Here is a 20,304-nt window from a genome sequence, read left to right as displayed (position 1 = left end):
AATACTGGATCACCTTAAATTTTAATGAGCCTAAGTCAAGCTATGAACTTTCTCTGAAAAAAGCAATGAAAGCAAGCCTTTCAGCATAACATGATAGAATTTTACATCCTACTATGGAAGTTGAAGAACTATTCACGTCTATGATACAAAAAAAGAATGTTTTAAGCTGTCGAAAGGTTATGTCAAAATGTTAATTCAAACAGCTGAAATTAACTGTGTTCTCTCTGAGGAATGAATCAACACATCATATGTGAGGTAGGAACTCTTCAGTCCTATTTGAGCCTATAAATGTCAGGCAAAGCAGTTGGTGGGCTGTGGGAACTTATTTCTGGGGTTATGATGGAGAGAGCCACAAACAGTTTCATTAAACAGGAAAAAACTTCGTTGACTTCCTTCATGTTAAGGCTTCAAGTCAAAATATTCTACCTACCCCATCTTTAAGGTGCTATTACTGCCAAAAAATCCTCTGTATTGGTCTTCTAGCTGTATGACTCTTACAAAAAGGGAGCAGAGATCATTTAAACTGAGATCCCTTCAGAACAGATTTAAAATCTGACCTTACATACAAGGCCATAGGAGTCTGGCAGAAAAACCCAGAATAATAAACCAAAATGATATTTTAGTCTAAACACAGCCTAAAACTTAATTTACATACATCTTCAGGAGGAGGGAAAATGGGTCTAATAATTTGCTGGCAAGTTACCTCCGAGGCATTCATTCCAAGAAGTAATTAAAATTTAACCCAATACCAAATTTGTACTCATCTGTCATTTTGAGAGCCATATGATTACATACTTATTAGCACTCCATTTTAAATTATCAGCTGATTTGAAAGCATTGCTCACAGTATCGGAACATAATATCCAACCTTCACTTCATAAAACAGACCATTCATTCATAAAGTTCAAACAGTAGAAACCTCAAACACGCTCACGGGCATTGCAACCGCATAGCTGGAACTGCCTTTTGATAAAGCTAGTTGGAGTCATCACTTTCTGTTGTGATTTAGGACAAATGGGAAGGCAGAAGTGGCTCAAAATCTCCCTCCACATTCCCCCCGCCCTTTTTTAAAGTCCTTTAGGAGGAGTCTAAGGCTCTCAGTAAATGAAAAAGGAAATCCCAGGAGGGCAGCAAGGTTTCCATCGCTTCACATCCACATTCTGAGCAGGAGAATATTGGATGGCACAGTTAAACAGGGATGACGCTGAAGGGGAATAATTATTTGACAATTACCTGAGAGCATCACATTTACTGCACTAATTGGTTTTTGTTTCCCTCAAAGGTTTTTCCAGGAGTGCACATCTCCATTTCTCTTAGATTGAGCAAGAGCTTTTCTCTTAAGGAAAAATAAAAATACATTTCTGCACTGCTGCACAAGTAGCACACAGCTGATGCTGGCTTCATTCGATTTCCAGTCCCTCCCGGACAGCGGGCACGGACACTATGGCCTTAGCACGTAGAGGTACTGATTAACTGAAAAACCTCAGAACCCTCCCAATGCTCCCTTCTGCACTTTTCTAGAACAAATATTACAATGAGAAATAGCTGACTCCTTTGTTGTTGTGTCCTAACCCAAGAAGAAAAAACAAAATGGGACCCTCCCCCAAAAAATCAGAACCTTCTGGTATGAACATTATAAATTGAAAATACAGACTAAGTTTGGGTGAAGAGCACAGGAAGTGCAACATATGAAGGACTAATTCCATTCCTTGCAACACTTGAAAACAGCAAGTTTTCACTGAAATGCATATATGACAAGGGATGTTGATAGAACTATTGAGCAATTGCAAGGTTTGTTTTTAATTCACTACTGTAACATCAGGCCCTCCTTGATGATACCCCCCCCCTACATATAAGCCTACATATAAGCCTCCACAAGGAACTCCACCCAAATTTTGGCACAATAGCTCGATCATGTGTGTGTTAATTGACATTTTATTAGATTATTTTGTATGCCAAAACATTACCTTTTTATAAGAAGTGAATGAGTGTTTAACTTATAAGAAACAAAACCACAAGTAAGGGGTAAAGAGAAAGTTTTGGGATTTGTGTTAAAAAAAAAAAAAAGGAGGGGGGCACAGGAGGAGAGAAGATTGAAATCTTTTATCAGGCCAAATATACTTTTTTCTTTTTTTTTTGTATTTTTCTGAAGTTGGAAACGGGGAGGCAGTCAGACTCCCGCATGCGTCCGACCAGGATCCACCTGGCATGCCCACCAGGGGGCGATGCTCTGCTCATCTGGGGCATCGCTCTGTTGTGACCAGAGCCATTCTAGCACCTGAGGCAGACGCCACAGAGCCATCCTCAGTGCCCGGGCAAACTTTGTTCCAATGGAGCCTTGGCTGCAGGAGGGGAAGAGAGAAACAAAGAGGAAGGAGAGTGGGAGGGGTGGAGAAGTAGATGGGCACCTCTCCTGTGTGCCCTGGCTGGGAATCAAACCCGGGACTCCTGCACGCCAGGCCGACGCTCTACCGCTGAGCCAACTGGCCAGGGCCCAAATATACTTGTATTATTTCTGGGAAATAATAGGTGGGGAAAATATTGAAGCGAAAAACATGCTAGCCCTGGCCAGATCGCTCACTGGTTAGTGCATCATCCTGCAGCACAGAGGTTGCCGGTTTGAGCCCCGGTCAGGACACATAAAGGAACAGATGGATGCTCCTGTCTCTCTCTCTATCTCCCTCCCTCTCTCACTAAAATCAGTAAATTTAAAAAAAAAATTTTTTTTTTTTTCATTTTTCTGAAGCTGGAAATAGGGAGAGACAGTCAGACAGACTCCCGCATGCGACCGACCGGGATCCACCCGGCACGCCCACCAGGGGCGATGCTCTGCCCACCAGGGGGCGATGCTCTGCCCATCCTGGGCGTCGCCATGTTGCGACCAGAGCCACTCTAGCGCCTGAGGCAGAGGCCACAGAGCCATCCCCAGCGCCCGGGCCATCTTTGCTCCAATGGAGCCTTGGCTGCGGGAGGGGAAGAGAGAGACAGAGAGGAAAGCGCGGCGGAGGGGTGGAGAAGCAAATGGGCGCTTCTCCTGTGTGCCCTGGCCGGGAATCGAGCCCGTGTCCTCCGCATGCTAGGCCGACGCTCTACCGCTGAGCCAACAGGCCAGGGCTAAAAAAAATTTTTTTTAAGAAAAGCATTCTAAATGATCCCATGAAATCTTAATAACTAGGTTCATAGCTGAAAAAGCTATTTCCTTGTTATCTTATTTTGCAAGGTTCCTGTTCCCCCAATTCACTGCATCTCCACAACAGATACCAAAGTAATCTCAATCCATCAAATTACAATTAAACAGCCTGACCAGGCGGTGGCGCAGTGGATAGAGCATCGGACTGGGATGCGGAAGTACCCAGGTTCGAGACTCCGAGGTCGCGCGCGGGCTCATCTAGCTTGAGCAAAGAGCTCGCCAGCTTGGACCCAAGGTCGCTGGCTCCAGCAAGGGGTTACTCGGTCTGCTGAAGGCCCACGGTCAAGGCACATGTGAGAAAGCAATCAATGAACAACTAAGAAGTCGCAACGCGCAACGAGAAACTGATGATTGATGCTTCTCATCTCTCTCTGTTCCTGTCTGTCTGTCCCTGTCTATCTCTGCCTCTGTAAAAAAAAAAAAAAAAAAATTACAATTAAACAGTAAGATTTAACAAGTAAAATAATACCTCTAACCCAGATCAAAGATAACATTAGTGTTCTACATCAAGGTGAGATGAGTTTTGGGTCTTAAGGAGCAGCTAATACTAAAATATGCAGTGTTAACTGAGAAATCCCACCTGAAAATATATATTTAAAATATCCTTAAAGAACCATATACATAGCCCTTTGAGGGTCTCCTCATTTTAATTATCTCTTATGTCCATCACAGATTCAGGTGATAAATCTGTTATCTCTGTACTTTATTATTTGTAATGCCATTTCCAAAAAACATTTTAAATGTCTTTAAAAAACAAACAAACAATATCTGGCTTTCATTTTGCTGGTACATTGTAAGCCAAAAAATATTTTTAGTTAAAATATATTTTCTCTAGTTAACTGAAATATGGAATAACAATGTAAATTTGAGTGAAATCAGAGAGTGATCGATTCAATTTTAATCAAATTAGAGAGGCAAGTCTGAAAAGGTTGTTTGTATTTCCTATAATGCTCAATCCTCCCATGTGGCACCAATTTGCTTTTCTGATGAAAAATCTGTCATATTTAGTTCACAGATTTCTCTCCTCTCCTATGAACATGTGAACATGCATTTGTGTCTCACACACACACAAGCCAAGCACAGCTTTCTGTGACCTGCCTCCATGGCACAGGCAAGCATGTAACCTCTTTAAGCATCACCTGTAAAATGGTATAGTAACCACCCTGCAGATCTAGTGTGAAGGTTAGGGGCTGTAAATAAATAAAGTGTCCTGAGACAGCAGGCATTCCAATTATGACTCATTATTTTTGTCATGTTAGGGGAGAAAGAGGAAGGCAGTAATTATGCTGCCTTCTTGGACTGGTCCCACTGCCCCTCTAATAATTTATTAATCTATAAAACAAGGTCTTATGCGACAGTTTCTAACACCCCTTTCAACTTTAACAATGACATCCCTAGAACCAACTTTCAGTTCAATTAGACACTGCTTGGTATTTCTAGTTATAGCAAATTGGGAGGACTTAATGAACTGAAGGGGAATTCACTAAGTTGATGAATTTATACTCAAGATAACTTTTCTCAGTTTCACTAAGATTATTTACTGATTGTGAAAAAAAATTTTATTTTAATTTATTGGTAACTTCCTCTCCTTATTTTAACTTCACAAATATGAATACTTTCACAGTTGCATTTATAGATTTTTTCCACCTGTAATTTCTCATTTCCAAGATATTATTTGTTTTTGTTTAAAAATTAAAAAAAAAATAAAGCCCTAAGTGCATATCTGAGCATTAAAAAGGTAAGACAAAGAAGGACACACACCCCCAACACCAATCTAAAACCAGGTATCCCAGTTTAAAACAGGTTTTGTTAAAAAATCAGTTCACTTTATTTTCACCATACTTTGGTGCAAATAATATTCTATAGTAACACAAAGACAACAAAACTTTAATAGCTAAGATGATTTAAAAGGTCCATTTCCACTTATGGTTTTATTAATGAATATTTAAACCCCCAAGATTTAGAAGCCTATGTCCTAATCATTCTATACCACTATAGAGCCTTCAGTAACCTGGGCATTATAAACACTGGATGGCTTTTGGGGCCATAAAGCAAAATAATTCATCTCCAAAGTTATTGGTTCATCTGCCCCAAGGACTCAAACACATCACATCTTACAAACTTATCTAATATATTCTTGTGGGGAAATGACATTGAAAATACATCCCACTGCTTTAAAAAATCAACACCGTAAAAGCCTTTATGCTTTATTTAAGTTCCTTTTAGGACCAGGCCAATATCTAGCCGACTGAAATTTAATGCAAAGAGCAAGTACACTATACATGACAACCAGTCTGGAAAACATTAAACCCACAGTTATCTTCTCAGCTGTATGAATATGGAGATAAGATATGCTGGTAGGTGGGTTTCAAGTATTTTCAATTGGTCATACTCCATCTTACACATCTCTCTGTTCCCCAAAGTTAGCGTCTAATGTGAGTTAATTGCAAACTCTTTTGGAAAACATGCTAAAGTATTCTCAGGGCTAAGGAGACAAATAATAAGATGATCGTTTACAAATCCTCTACTTTTCCTTTTTTAAAAAAGGTCAATTAAGCAATAGTTAACAAACACTGAAAACAATTTAAGTTGGATTCCAAACGACATCATTTGGAAATAACTAACATCTGGAAAGGAAGTGGGCTAGAAGTTACTTAGGGTTTGTATGGATATTCTGTGGCTAAAATACAAAGGCTTTATTCAGAGCAAATAGTTTGCACAAGCCACATTCATTCACTTGATGAAAAGGACTAATTAAACTGAAATAATTTAACTGACAAGACACAGCACCTTTTCAGGGGCCACTGACACTTTAAATTCACAGAGCATACACTAGCTAGATATATTATGGTAGCTTACACAGCAGGTGACCATAAATTCAAAATAATGACCAGGCCAGTTCTTCAGTTCAACCCTGACATTCCTCTAGACTACAGAGGAGAAAATACACAAAACTTTCAATAGCTAATGTGCAAACATATAATATATCTATACAGACATATCTCTCTATACATATATATGTGTTATATATGTATCTGAGGAGAACAGGACAGAGACCTTTTAAAACAAATAACATGAAAACGTTATAACCAAGATTAATTTCTCTGAGAAAACTGCCAAAAGGAAATTCAATATTTTAATTTATTTTATCTGATTGTCTTAGTTGAGATAATGAACATGATAGCATGTACAGGCAAGTTAACATTCCTAATATTGACTGAAAGGACAGTTTGCATTTAACAGATTATATCATCCCCCTCCCGCGTTAAAAGAAAATTCGTAGGGTTTAAACAATTGGCCACTGCGAAGTTTCTTAAGAATCTCTCAACTCTTAACATTTGACATACAGGAAAAAGATTCTAGCACTGTAGGGGAAAGTTAGTTGCCTGGGAAATAGTTCATAAAGCTCGGAATGGCATCAAAATTGCTAAGAGTACAGTAATATGCCAGAAAGAATATGAATGTTAAGCCTTACAGTGTGCAAAATAGTAAACATTTTATGTGGATTCTTACCAAGAATAGCCGTTCTTTTTTCTTAGAATAACTGTAGCCTAGATGAACTATCAAAATTCTTGCCTGCTAATTGACAATTTCACATATTCCATGTCTAACTAAAATGGACACAGACCTTTCAGACCCACTCCTGGCAATCCCTTTTCTCTCTCCAGGTTTTCTTTCACAACACGCCGGACACACAGATAGATCCTACTGAGGTGATAGAAAGTTTCTCTTACCAGCTCACACACTATCAGGCTAACCAGCCAGACAAAAACGAGACATCCTTTCCTTTCCTCAGGAACTTCAGCTCTCTACTTCTCCCAATAAACTCTCTACCCTAGTCTGACATGTAAAATAACCAGAAGCACATTAATAAATTATAGGCTGCATACCTGACAAAACCACTATGATTACATAAATATTACCACTAATTTCTGCCATAGAGCACACCTAGCTGCTGTAATGATTTATAATTAACCTCTTCCTCCCACCCCAAACACACACAAACACTTTATCCCCCCTTTCTTTCCTCTTCTCTCCTTCCACTCTCCCACCACAGGAAAGAAATCTTTGCAAACGGAAAGTCAGATAGATGAGCGTGTTATTTGGTAAAAAGGGATCTTTAAATGGGCCACCAGCTCAACAAGAGCCCTGCATTTCAATGACAAGAGCGAGCACGCGCGCACTCTACTCCGGGACGCCGCGCCCCGCTGGCGGTCCCCAAACCCAGACCTCCAGACACCGCGCCCCGCTACCCGGTCGTCGCTCGGTCCCCGCTCACATCCCGCTGGCCTGACTCGCCAGTCCTCGACCCGATTCTGGACTCCTGTCCCCGCGCCCCGTTCGCCAGTCTCCCCGTCACCCGGCAGGTCAGGACACCCTCCCTCCACCCGCTCCCAGCGCCAGCTCGAAAGCCCAGGGGAAGCCGCTGATCCGGAGCCGCCACCCGCGTTCCCGGGACGGAGGAGCCACCGAGCTCGCCTCGCCCTCCTCGGGGCTCCCGGGAGGCGACTTAGCAGCAGCCGCCCGGCTGGGGGCGCGTGGAGAGCTCCCGCGCGGCTGCACGTCCCTCCCCGGGCCCCACTCACATTCGGTCGGAAACTAGCAGGCGGCCCTCGACCATCCTGTCCGGGAGGAAATCCAGCTTGAAGGCAGAAGTCATGTTCGCTGCGCACGCGGCGCTCGGAAGGCGGGCGGGGACGGCAGTGCGCGCGTCCGAGCGGCCGCGGGCGGCGAGATGGGCAGGGACAGGTGCGCACGGCTTCCCGCGGCGGCCACCGGTGTCCGCACTTGTCACATTCTCTCCCCTCCCGCGCTCCGCCAATCTTCCGAAATCCAGCGCCGAGGCTGCGGTCTGCCGAGCGCCAGGTGCGGGAGCGGAGGCGGAGCTGCGTGCCCGCGCGCCGCTGCTTAACCCCTGCGGGCCTGGGGGCGGAGGGACCTGCCCCAGGCCGGCGGCTGGGCAGCTGAGCTGCTGAGCTCACCAGCTTTTTAAAAAAGGCGACTTCTGTCCTGGTCCCACAGCTCTGTAGATAGACTGTCCTTCCAGCGCGCTGGGGGTGGGGTGGGGTGGGGTGGGGTGGGGTGGAGGATCCCGGGGGGTGATCCCGGTCAGACACAGATAAGAAGCAATGAGTGCACAACTAAGTGAACGAGTTGATGCTTCACTCTCTCTCTCTCTCTCTCTCTCCCCCTTTCCCCATCAAATCAATGAGGATTTTTTTTTTTTTTTTTAATAGCCGAAATTTCCTAGGATCCTCGGAATGCTCACCACTCAGTCTGCCCTGTTCCACTCAATGCCCCATTTCCATGGCCAGGTTTCTTGCCACTGTGTGTCTAGTTCACTTCCCGTCAAAACCAAATTTCCAAAGCCACAGAATCATCCCAAGTATTTGTTTAAATGTTCTGGTGTGGTTTGCTTGCCAGTGTATGAACTAACCATAATACAGTAACTGAAATAGGATTCGTAGTTTAGCCAGTGTAAATATCTCATAAATGGCCCAAGTGACATTTAGGAACTTATCTCAGGGTTAAGGAGAAAGATGAATCTATATCTGCACAGTTATGTATCATTTTGTATCATCTTGAAAACACTAAGAAGTATAAGGGACTGAAAATAAGAAACAGTAAGAAATCATGTTTTCTTTTAAAAAGATAAATCACGATGTAGGAGTTATATTGAGACACTTGAACCGTGTCAACACAATAAATTAAAAATAAAATTTTAAATTAAAAAAGATAAATTTGTCATTTCCTCATATATAATACAATGATTAAAAACCAACAGTGACTTCATGAAAGAGTATTGGTTTATAATGTCCATGAAGCATAAATATCCATTTAAGATCTGTGACTGATTTACTGGTAGGAATTGAGAAAAATGACAAAGCTCTTACAAATAAACAAGCAGGTGAGTTTGATTTTCCCAGGTGATTTGCTCAAATTCTTGACAGACAAGTAATTTATATGGTGGCATTCTAATTTAGCATTCTCATTATTTTATCATTTGGTTATTTGGATGAAACTGAGCTTTTCAGTGTCCCCAGTATGTAAAACTACTTCATGGACTACTGTATTTCACATTCTAAAGCAACATCATAAATTTCAGAGCAGCCATTAATACTTTGCCTCTTGGTAAGCACGGTAGACAAGGGTTAAACAACTCAGTCATGTATAGTTAACTGTATCAGACACCACAATATAGAGGAATATTTTTTTCTCACCAATTTCTTGTGTGATAATGAGAACTGGCCATCTTTAGAGGTTATGAAAGAAAACAGATACTTTAAATTCACATATCAATTTTAAATCCAAGCTTGATACATTGAGAAATATGGAGTAACAGGCCTGGAGTACTCAAAATCAACCCTACATAATTCACTTAATTTCTTTCTTCAGCTGAACAATATATCTGGCTTTTGATCAAGATAATTCTAGTTTCAAGACAGAGGTAGGGATAGATAGGACTAACCTTCATTTGATAACATTGCCTTTCTGAGAAACCAGGTCTAGGTTCATAAGGAATTGAAAAACAGGTACAATAAAATGAATTCTTATATTCAAAATGCCCAAACTTTTCCTAATAATACTAGGTTACATTTATTCCCTACCTCAGCTACCTTTGAAATCATAAGAAATTTTTCATCTTTCAATAATTTTAATAATTAGCTGGATAAATGAGATAAACCTTTACAGTTCTTGGTTTTCCACACATTATTTACATAAATCCCAAATGTATATAATAAGCTGACTGTATAACAAATTTATTTTAAAACAAATGAACAGAACGGGCCCCCACAGCAGAAGCAGAGCACAACTGCATTAATCAAAAGAAAAAATATTTTCAAATTAGCTATGGCATAAAGCTCCAACTATGTCTACATTCTATAAGATAGAAAAGCTTCATTAACATGTACACTTCTGAAATATTTATTTTTCCTTTAATTGCATGTGAATTAGTTGGGAGAAGCTGTAGGGAAGCCCTCTTCCTGACTTAAGCCTTCTCAGCAGTTTGTTAAATTCTCGCCTCCAATCCCTGGAGGCAATCGCGGATTCAAAGCAGCTTTTAATCATACTATAAGGAGGGTGAAGTAGTGTGTAAGTAGGTCATAGAGAAAGAATTACAAGTGCATAGGTTATTGTCTTATTTGACAATTAGAGTGTACCAGAGTTTTCAAAGCACATTTGCTTTACCATTTAAAGTAAAAAGCAAAACTGAGGTTAAAGATAAAAAAGATCACTCTTACGTGGGATACAGTGATGATGTGAACCAAGGAAAGCTTATGGGGCACAGTTGAATTTAATTAGTTTGGCAGCCAAATCCATAAGTAATGTAGCGATTATATAGGCACTTGATGTAAGTACTGGAGACACACACACACACACACCCCATCGGGTTTTGTCTCCATGATAGTACATGTACGCAAATTTCAGAAGTTCTTGACCTTAAAAACAAAAACAAAACCCAACCAAATACCATCTAATGAAAAGCTTAAATTACTCATTTCACCACTTCAACAGAAGGCAAAAAAAAAAAAAAAAAAAAATCTGAAACCGACTCAGTGGGGCTCATTTTTAATTTTCATGCAGTAATGAGCCATCAGGTATCATGTTTTGGCAGTTGGAGTTATTTGGCAGACAGCTCCACTGGGCTACTGTTGAACACTTGGGTTCAGTGAAGCTATTTTATAGCGAAGGACCAGGTTACCAACAGCAGTGAAAGAGGATGGGGCCATCAGTGGGCTCCTCTTGTGGAAACCACCTGGTTGGTGACACCGCTAATGACCAGGCTTTTGGAAACCATGACATTTCCTCAAGGTTTTAGATTCATTGTAGAAAAGCCTTGAGCTCTTCCCTAGGCCCATTCCCCTACCTTCCCTAATTGTCTCCTTAAAAAAAAAATTCAACTTGCTATTCATTTCCCAAACAAAAGGCAATTCCAGAATTGGAAGCACTTCAAGGGAAAGTTTCTGAGTGACCTCATTTTTACTTGTGGCCTTCCAAGGCAGGCAATCGGGAGCACTGTGCTATTCCAGCAAACCCCTTTCCCTCTCATGCCTCATCTCAAATGGAGTTTGGTCCAATGGTCATTGTTTGAGCACTGAATTATCTCTGGCATTAAAAACAAACAAACAAACAAAAAAACCTCAACCAAAACAGAGCGCTAATAAATGCATTTGTACATAGAGTACGCACTGCTTGAATTCAAACAATCCTATTCCTGTCACCCCAGTTAATCAGTGAACCAGAATATAATCTCTCAACTAAAGATCTTTCAACATCTCTGCACAAAGTCTATACTATAACTTATAGACTGGTACTGGATACATAGCAATTGATGTTTAGAACCAAACAATTTTCTTCTCTTGCAGACAACCCTCTGTATTTTATGACAAATATCCATTTAAAAAAAAGTATTCCTATACATAACTTAATGCATCACAATCTCTTTGAAAGCAGACTATCAACTCTACAACTATAGACACAGCACTCTTCTGTCTACTCAAAAGGCTGCCTTCACAAAATGGTGTTTCCCTCTCACTTCTGGCTTATCATTACAAACTAGAGCCCAAAACATCTTTCCCCATCACATTTTTAAATTCAGATTTTAGTAACAGGGCTGTATGGTTTAAAAAAAAAAAGCCCTGTGTGTTCAGAGCCATTTGGAGCAAGGAATACAGGCCCTATAAGGGGATTTCCCATTGTTTCCAGCCAATAAATTTGAAATCCACATGAATTTTAAGTAGCTAGAGAGTGGCCATGTGTTTGTTCTTGGCTTACCCAGTTTCATTAGGAAAAAAAAAAAAAAGATCCTTACCTGTTACATTATAAATATGTATTTCTTAGCTCCATAAAAGTATCACCTAAAAAATAAATACTTAGATCACCAATCATAAGTTTGAAATGATCACCTTATTATTCCCTCTACTCATCCACTTCTGAAAGCTTCTGGAATGGAGATTTTATCAGCATCTTAAAAATGACTTAAGTGAAATTAAATGCCAATAAAGATGAAATCGTTATTAAACTCATATTTTACATTTTTACGGGAATTTTAAGTAGTCATTCTCCCTTGAGAACAGCTGCTACTGGCTTTTGCAATCTTGTAATTTTCTGACTCTGTTTAAGCAAAATACATAATAGTGCATTTATCTCCCTTCTGAAGAGGCCCTCAGACTGGAGATCGTCCTTCGCATACATACCTTCGTGCTCGGAAATGGGGTGCCCCTCTAGAGTCTGCAGAAGCCTCCATTCCAAAGGTTAACACTGTGGCTCTGTCAACCCCAGAGCCCAGCCAGCTCACCACCTTCTCCTCTAACTTGCCTTTCCTTTTCCCTTCTTTCTCCATTAGACCGCTGCTGCCTTCTCTGCTCCCCACACCCTCAACTTTTTCTTTCTCCTTCTCCCCCTTTTCTCTCTCAGATGGAAGCCAAACAATGCCAGAAGCTTCCCTCTCCAGCTGCCTGTCTGAAGAGGTCGGTGACTACACAAGTGAAGTGAGTTGTTGGTTGCTTATCTGCCAGAGAAATCAAGGTTGCCTCTGCCTTGACCAAGGCTGATGTCTGACCAAGGAACAGCTGCTCTGGAGTTGGGCCTCCTTCCAGACATTCCCAAAGGGCGGGGGCGGGGGAAGGGGTAAGACGGTGTCCCCAATGACGTGAGTAAATAGAATGTGGAAATTGGGAAGGAGAAGAATGGAGAGAGGATGGGGAGGTGAAAAGGGCCTGTCTATCCAGCGTGGCGATTTGGACACAAAGGCACTCAGGAGAAAACCTCCTAAGGAATGCTTCAGTGGCTTGTTGAAGATGCTGAGATTTGTTAAACTATACCAGCTGCCCTTATCTGGTGCCAGCCTGGCGGCAGGAACAGAATTTATACCTACCCAAATGAGGTTTTTAGTTCCCTGGCAATCTGCCCTTCAACACTCCCACCCCCACCAAATGTTTCCCTAACTGACCCAAAGTTCTCGTCTTACTGTCACGTGTTGTTAAATTAAAAAAGGAGAAAGGACTGTTTGACCAACGACAACAGCTGCGTGACAACAGCTGGGTGGATACAGTAGCAGGCATAATTCTAGGGCCAGAGAGAACGCAGCGACAGGTGGGGGTGAAAGAAAAAGAAGTGGAAGTTTTAGCGGGGGAGGGGGGTGCCCGAGGCAGACCTTGGCAAGAATCAAAATCTCAACTGGAGAGGAAGTTTCTGCAGGTGTGACAGCCCCATTTGCTGAATTTCTCTGTTTCTAAACAAATAAATCAGAGTGAGGATTAAGAGAGCAAAAGCCTAGGGTTCAATAAAACAAAATACATAAATCTACTTTACCTCCAAAGATGACCAAGCCCCATCAAAGAGCTTTTTGGTTACAAGGATCAGAAGTCATCTGATATGATGTGTGCAAACCAGACTCTTTAAGGCAAATGCTACTTTCAAACTGAGTGAAAAAAATTACAAGATTTAAGAACCACACCTGCTGGATTCTGCATTTGATGCTGCCAAATAGTTGGTGGTCAATGAGAACATGTCATTTAATTTTTTGATTCATTGCTAGACCTTTGTCATATGTGTGGCCATCATTTCCTTGCAGAGATGAATGGCTGAAAAATTAAAACCTAGCCTGATCCTCAGATAAGGAGTACAATGTGTTAGCTTAATTATTCCTACAGCAATTATATAACTAAGCTATCAAAGTGACATAGAGGTTGAAAATACATTAAGGTTTTGAGCACAGGAAATTCATTTTTTCCCTATAATATGGTTTAAATCTCTAGCCATTTTTAGCTTATGATAGAGGTTTTTATAAATCCCACATGACTTTTTATTTAAATTTGCTTTTGATGCTAATTCCCATGAAGTCCATTAGGGGGAAAAGAATACCTTTCTCTTAGAAACACTACCCAAAACCTTCATGGAAAAATGGGGTGGCCCAAGCTAAGTGGAATGTGTCCTCTCTTGTCTTATCTCTGATGCCAAGTGTAAACCTTTTGCTGATTGTTTCCCATGCTTATTCTCTTCATACTTTCTGGAGGCTAATAGCTACATTTTCCCTATTTCATAGGAATATGGCAAGGTTAGAGAGAAGGAGAGATGTCAATGACCTTGAGGATTTGAAATAGAAAGGTGATGAGGCTGAGGATTTAGTTTTGCATTTTATTTTAATAGCAAGATAAACCCAGGGTGTTGTAAGAACATTTTCCCTCTTCTCACTCATCCATCCCTCAAGGCCCAGTTGAAGAACTCCTCCTCTGCCTTACACCACTTGATACCTTCTTACCCACTGTTCTTTCTGTTTCATGGCTGTTGTGAGCTCCTTGATGGCTAAGACTGTCCTATATAAAGCACAATACATCTTTGTTGCTAGATTGTCTGTGATTGTACTGTGATGTATTTAGGCCCTTTATACAGATAAAAAGTCATGTTGCAATTGCATAAAGCTTTAATAGTCTCCATTATTCCTTCCAACATCTGTTCCCATTATACAGATTAGAGCCTGAAAAAAGTGGGACTTAGGATGCTTTAATTCAAAGACCTCATGCACAAGTAGCGGCAAAGAAGGAGTTGAGGTTAGAACTCAGAAACAAAAAGCTACTGAGATTCTTCTTTTTTCCCGCCCTTTTCTTATTGCACAGCTTATGCAGGGGCAAAACCAGGAGGTGTGTACATATCTAAGTCCATGGAAATGCAGCCCCAGAGGAAGATCTGACTTTAAAGTGTCAAATGTCCAATCGTTTTACTCTCAAGTCTGCCAGGGAAGGAGGCTGAGTCCTGAGTTAGACCCCCTTCCACTGTGAGTGGTGTGTCTCTAGGACTGTTACGTTACCTCTCGGCCTCATTTTTTTTCCTATCTTTAAAATGGGAATAATAGAACTACCACTAACTCTCAGATATCTGTGGAAATTAAATTAGATAAAAGACACCACCTAGTGTGGTGCCAGGCATAGAGTCGACTGTTAATGAATTTTGATAGTATTCCTTATCTCCAATCATAACACTCCCCCTCCCCCCATCTTTGTTTAAACCTGGAACTGGCAGGTGGGAAGGAGAAGAGAAAGCCGGTGTTAATCTCATTGTTCTATAGCATTAGAGTTTCCACAGACACTTCTACATCTAAGGTCGGCAGCCTAAGCCAGAAGGAAGGCGAAGATTCTGCTTCATGGAGAGCAGGTTCTGAACAGCCAGGGGCTTGGAATTAGGTCCTTGTCCCTTTTTTATCAAGTCAGTTTCCAAAGAGTAGAAAAAACTGACCCTAACTGCTGCTATGGGGAACTCATGCTCCCCATTCCCAACTTGGTGCTCTTTCCTTTACAGAGGAGCTTTCTCAACCACCTCTGAATGAGCAGTCAGCCATCGCACAGAACCCCAAAGAGAGCTGGGGCGCCAAACCAAGATTTTAAAGAAAAGCATACCATGACAAAGACTATCACATTGTGGGCCCACAGCATTCAGCCCTTGAGTTACTGAGATGGGCAGCCCCACGGGACGGGTGAAGCATCCGAGGACCTACGTTTGCAACAGGCACAACCGTGCCTTTCTGGTCACTCATATGCCAGCTAGAAGCCAGCAGTGCCATGCAGAGGTTTCAGCAGGTTTTTCCAGCTGCAGCTGCCACCGTTCTCAAAACAGGCATGTAAAAAGCCCCAGATAGTGTAGGTGTGTCAGACTTATAACCCCAAATCTCAGGCTCTTCTTGGCCAAAGCAACAAAGCTGGTTTAACTGAATGATTTTATAGGAAAATTTTAGTGTTTTGTTTTCTCTGAGGGCATACTGACAAGTCCTGCTTCGTAAACTCCAGTGATTCATCACAACCCCAAGCAGCCAATCATGGGCAGGTCAACTTGGAATGGGCTGAGGTGGCAGCTCGAGCTGTCCCAGTAATACATGTCACTCTGGGCCCGTGTCATCCTCTCTGCACAGATGCCATTTCTCATTAACTCTGACAGTCTTGACATACAAGAAAATGAGCTTGGGCTTAGTCACACAGTGAGAAGAATGCAATGGAAAAGACAAACATATTTGTACATGATAATCCTTAAAGATATCATGTGAAACAGAAGACCATGTTTGGGAACAAAGCATACCTCATTCCAAATCAGGGTTAACCAGCACATTTCTGAGTTGAGTGGAGGTTCACATATTCTCTCTCTCTCTCTCTCTCTCTCTCTCTCACACACACACACACACACACACACACACACACACACTCACACACACACACGCACACACACACACACACAGGCAGGTGTCTGTCTTCCATCTCAGTCTGATCTCTGTAGACTGATACCATGTGATCAGAAAGGAGCTAGAACTCCAGGACACTTCATTTCGAGTCTTAATGGGCTACAACATTAAAACCTCACATATGCTTTCCTTCCTCTGACACCGTCTCCCCTCCCCAGTGTCAGTTAAGGAAAATGCCAAAGATTTCAATCCCCTCCAAACCACTGCTGCCTCATCTTTCCAATAGAATAAAAGTCACTGTGAGTTCAGAAACACTCCCAAAGCCAATAAACATTAGAGAAGCAATCAATTGTTTTATGAAAGGGGAAATCCCCCAGGAATTACCAAAACATAAAAAGAAACTCACGGAGGCTAATAAGGATGATTGAAGGCATTATTGCCACTGAACAGACTGTGCTTGTGCCTGTTTGAAGAGACGCCGAAAGATGTCAAGGAGCTGAACGAGATGCCACTAAACAAACTGCAGTTTTAATGACTTTTACAGAAATGTCTATACCAGAACCTCAGTTGAAGATTTCTAATTGTCTCACTGTCACGATTACAGCAAATCAAACCACGTTCTTCATCTACAAACTCTGACCCTTTGAATCGGAGCAATCATTCCCACACAGCACTCTTCCTTTTGCGTTTTACCTTTCTTTTCATCAACCCTGGTGTTTCCAGGGCAGTGAGCAATGAACTTTCCATCAGCCACATTTTCACCTAATTAACCCCCCTGATTACAATAATTAGTATTGATTCACTCTTGGAATGACTTTCTACATATTCAAGCACAATTTGTACTTGTTGTAAAGTTCCAGATATAAATATTGATCAAATAATCTTCTTTGTTTTTCAGCCCCAGAGGGATATTTTGCAATTGTACACACTTATTTAAAAAAAAAAAAGAAAGAAAGAAAGAAAGAGAAAACTAGGAGGTTTTATTTTAACAAAAAAAGGAATACTAATATATTGACAACAAATCTCTGCCTGTGGTCTGCTGATCACATCTACGCCAGTATTCCAGAGGCTTGTATGTGTAGGAACTCAGGGTGCAATCGTTACTGTATCAAAAGAAGTCATTTTCCCAGTTTCAATCTTTTGCTGTTCTTTTCCTGCAAGTCTGGACTTAGAATTAAAATTTACTTTGACATTTATTTAGGTCACTATCGAGGGGAACCATCACACATAGAGATTGATGGCAGGATACAGATTACATAACTTGTTACTGTTGTGAAAATAGATGTGGACAAGTGTGCCAACTTCAGGCAATCTCATAACTTCCCCATCAGGCTTAAGGAAAAAATAATACGTATGTGGAAAGCTTGAAATGGGGTCTCCGAATTCCAGCTGGTAAGTGGATCGAACCACAGGAGAAGCAAACAAAGCGAGACAGAATTCCCCCCCTTCTCGGGCCTAGGACCACGTTGAAATCCAAGTGAATAGATTTCAGGTAAATAATTATAATTTAGTAAAAAAATTCAACATGGAGGTTCCCAAGTAATATCTTTATTTCAGTGTGCTGCTGACAGGCTAGGGAGCACAAGAGAGTACTTTTCTTCCAAACCACAAAAAATTGCTTTGCAATCTTTGTTTTAGAATGAAAATTTCCCATGAAAGCAGGATCTAGGTGTGCTGGCAACAGTGGGCCAGCTTCAGTTATAAAGCTTCACAATTACCTTCTATGAGTTCATCCTAAAAGCAATTATTGGCATACCCAATGGAGTGAGCAATTCAGATCCCATTGGAAGTAAGAGAACATAATAAGTATGCATTTAAAATCTACTCTATTCACAATGGATAACTTAAAAAATACATTATACTGCAAATATGCTTTGGGTCCACCCAGGCTCTGAATACATTGTCCATAGAAAAATCTATACTTGAGAAGGCAATTTATTGAATAAATTTTAGCCTATAACACTAATTTGAATTCTGGATTATTTTGTAATATTTCAACTTAACTTTAAAAAATTAAAATGTATGTCCAAACTCTAAAAAATACTCAGTATTTCATAACTGTGTTTTCATATAGAATATATCTTGTTCCTTATTTACTAGTAAGATCACCAATTTAAACCATAATATAATCTGAGGTAATATTTACTAAGTATTTAAAAATTTGGTCTCTCAAAGTGATTCCCTTTCTGTTTTTAAAAAGTAGGTCCTAATCCCTCTCCATAAATTTACTAAGATTTTTCAAAATATTGATCTGGCACAAGCAGCTAATTAAAGCAAAACACTAAAATGTTAGGTAAAAATTATCTTTAAAAAAAAGCCAACCTTAATGAAATGATTTTCATGTAAACAAATCAATTACCATTTAATATTATAGGGTCCATTCTTTTATATCTAGTATGAGAATATAATAGTTTCAATATTATGAGAAGTTCAGAACAGATTTTTCCTTTTTCTCTTTTTGAAGTCTCATCATTTTCACCCTTAGAAACCAATAATTATATTATAAAAAGAAAGATTTTTGAAGATATGAAAAATGTTTTCCCTGCGTGAAAATGTATTTTATGAACATGTAACCATATATCAGAAATCAATATGTTCCATAGAGACCTTTAAACTTAACAATTTAAAAAGCTATATAATAATAGTTTGGGATAAAAATTATAAGGGAAAAAGTTCTCACTTGTCCTTGAATTCCTAAATGGTTTATCTCTCTGAATGCCAAAAGAGGAGCTAAAGACTAAATTCACTTAACATAGAATTATAATTCACTTAAACACAGAAATATTTCTCTTAACTTCTCTTTATTGCTACATTTTGTAAATCCACTAAATAGGCAAATTTTAAAATGCCTAGCATAAAATACTGTACAGTCATGTCTGATAACAAGGTATTTGCCAGAATGATAATGGTATTACAAGCAGTCTCAATCAATACGTATCTTTCTGTAGTTAGCAGGGAAGTAAGCAATAAATCTCTAACTTAATCCCACCAAAATAGCTGCAAAATGCAAAAAGCTCTATGAACAGCAGATATTAAATTTTTTAAAAGCACAAAATTACAAACAAGCAGTTCTAAAAGCTCTTCATTCTGTATAGTCTATACAAACAAGATTATAGCAGATAAAAAGGATGTTGAAAAGAAGAAAAAAAGAAAAAAAAAAAAAGAAAGACCAGACATGCATTAAGCTAGTTTGACAGCTCCATTGTTCAACCGGTCCCATTGTCAGACCCAAAGATGTATTCAGTGCTACAATGTCTGCTAGCAAATAAACAAAAGACTACATTTTTCAAAGCAGGATGCCAATTCTCTTATAATTCTTTCTTTGCTTCCCAAAAGGTCAGTGGTGGCTCGTTCTTGCTATGCAACAGAACCCTAACATAGATGCAGAAAACAAATATTTGTTTTCAATACATAGGGACCCAGGACGCCATGCATGAACACAGGTCTTTAGACAGGTACACATTTTGGCAAACAGGATAAAGTGATCCAAACCTGGTAACACAGAAGGACAATCTAGGTAGGCTAAATCCAGATTAGAGCAGTATTTGGAACACAAGTCTAATATGGGGTCTCCTTAGCTCCTTTTTCGGTGATTATTCCATGCAGAGTGCATAATAATGAAAGAGGCTTAGACATTGCAAAGGAAAAGACAGACCAAAAGCCAGATTCAGAGCCTTTAAAATGAGCCACTGGCTACTCACAAATCTCAGCAAGCGAAAACATGATATGCTTTAAAAGGCAACTCATGCAAATAGAACTCGCACACAGCAGTCTTTTTCCTTTCTCTCGTTGCTCTCTTTTTCTCTCAATCTCTTGGTCTCGATTTTGTTTCCCTCTATCTTTCTCTCTCTCTGGATTATTTTTTCTCTCTCTCTCTTCAGAGATAAGGAAACTACTTGCTTCAGAGCATGATTATTGCTTCAGCCAGCTCTGGAAAGGAGAA

General features: G+C 40.3%; 1 protein-coding gene across 15 annotated transcripts in view; it reads right to left on the bottom strand.

The window, feature by feature from the left end:
* Positions 1-20,304, bottom strand: part of CELF2 (CUGBP Elav-like family member 2) — a 707,230-nt gene that overhangs the window by 328,579 nt on the left and 358,347 nt on the right. For 4 of the 15 annotated variants that reach the window (XM_066278837.1, XM_066278838.1, XM_066278839.1 and 1 more), the window contains exon 1: positions 12,391-12,494. The exons of 4 other annotated variants lie outside the window; for them this stretch is intronic. In XM_066278837.1, the coding sequence (XP_066134934.1) occupies positions 12,391-12,440 (50 nt within the window). In that variant the 5' untranslated portion in view covers positions 12,441-12,494. Of the gene's footprint in view, positions 1-7,776; positions 8,085-12,390; positions 12,495-20,304 lie in introns of those variants that run through there. 7 more of the 15 variants (XM_066278842.1, XM_066278841.1, XM_066278850.1 and 4 more) reach the window with 5 other exon arrangements.

This window comes from Saccopteryx bilineata, chromosome 5 (assembly GCF_036850765.1).
Source record: "Saccopteryx bilineata isolate mSacBil1 chromosome 5, mSacBil1_pri_phased_curated, whole genome shotgun sequence".
In the NCBI taxonomy this organism is placed as follows: Eukaryota; Metazoa; Chordata; class Mammalia; order Chiroptera; family Emballonuridae; genus Saccopteryx; species Saccopteryx bilineata.
This window is presented reverse-complemented; position numbering and strand designations above follow the sequence as displayed.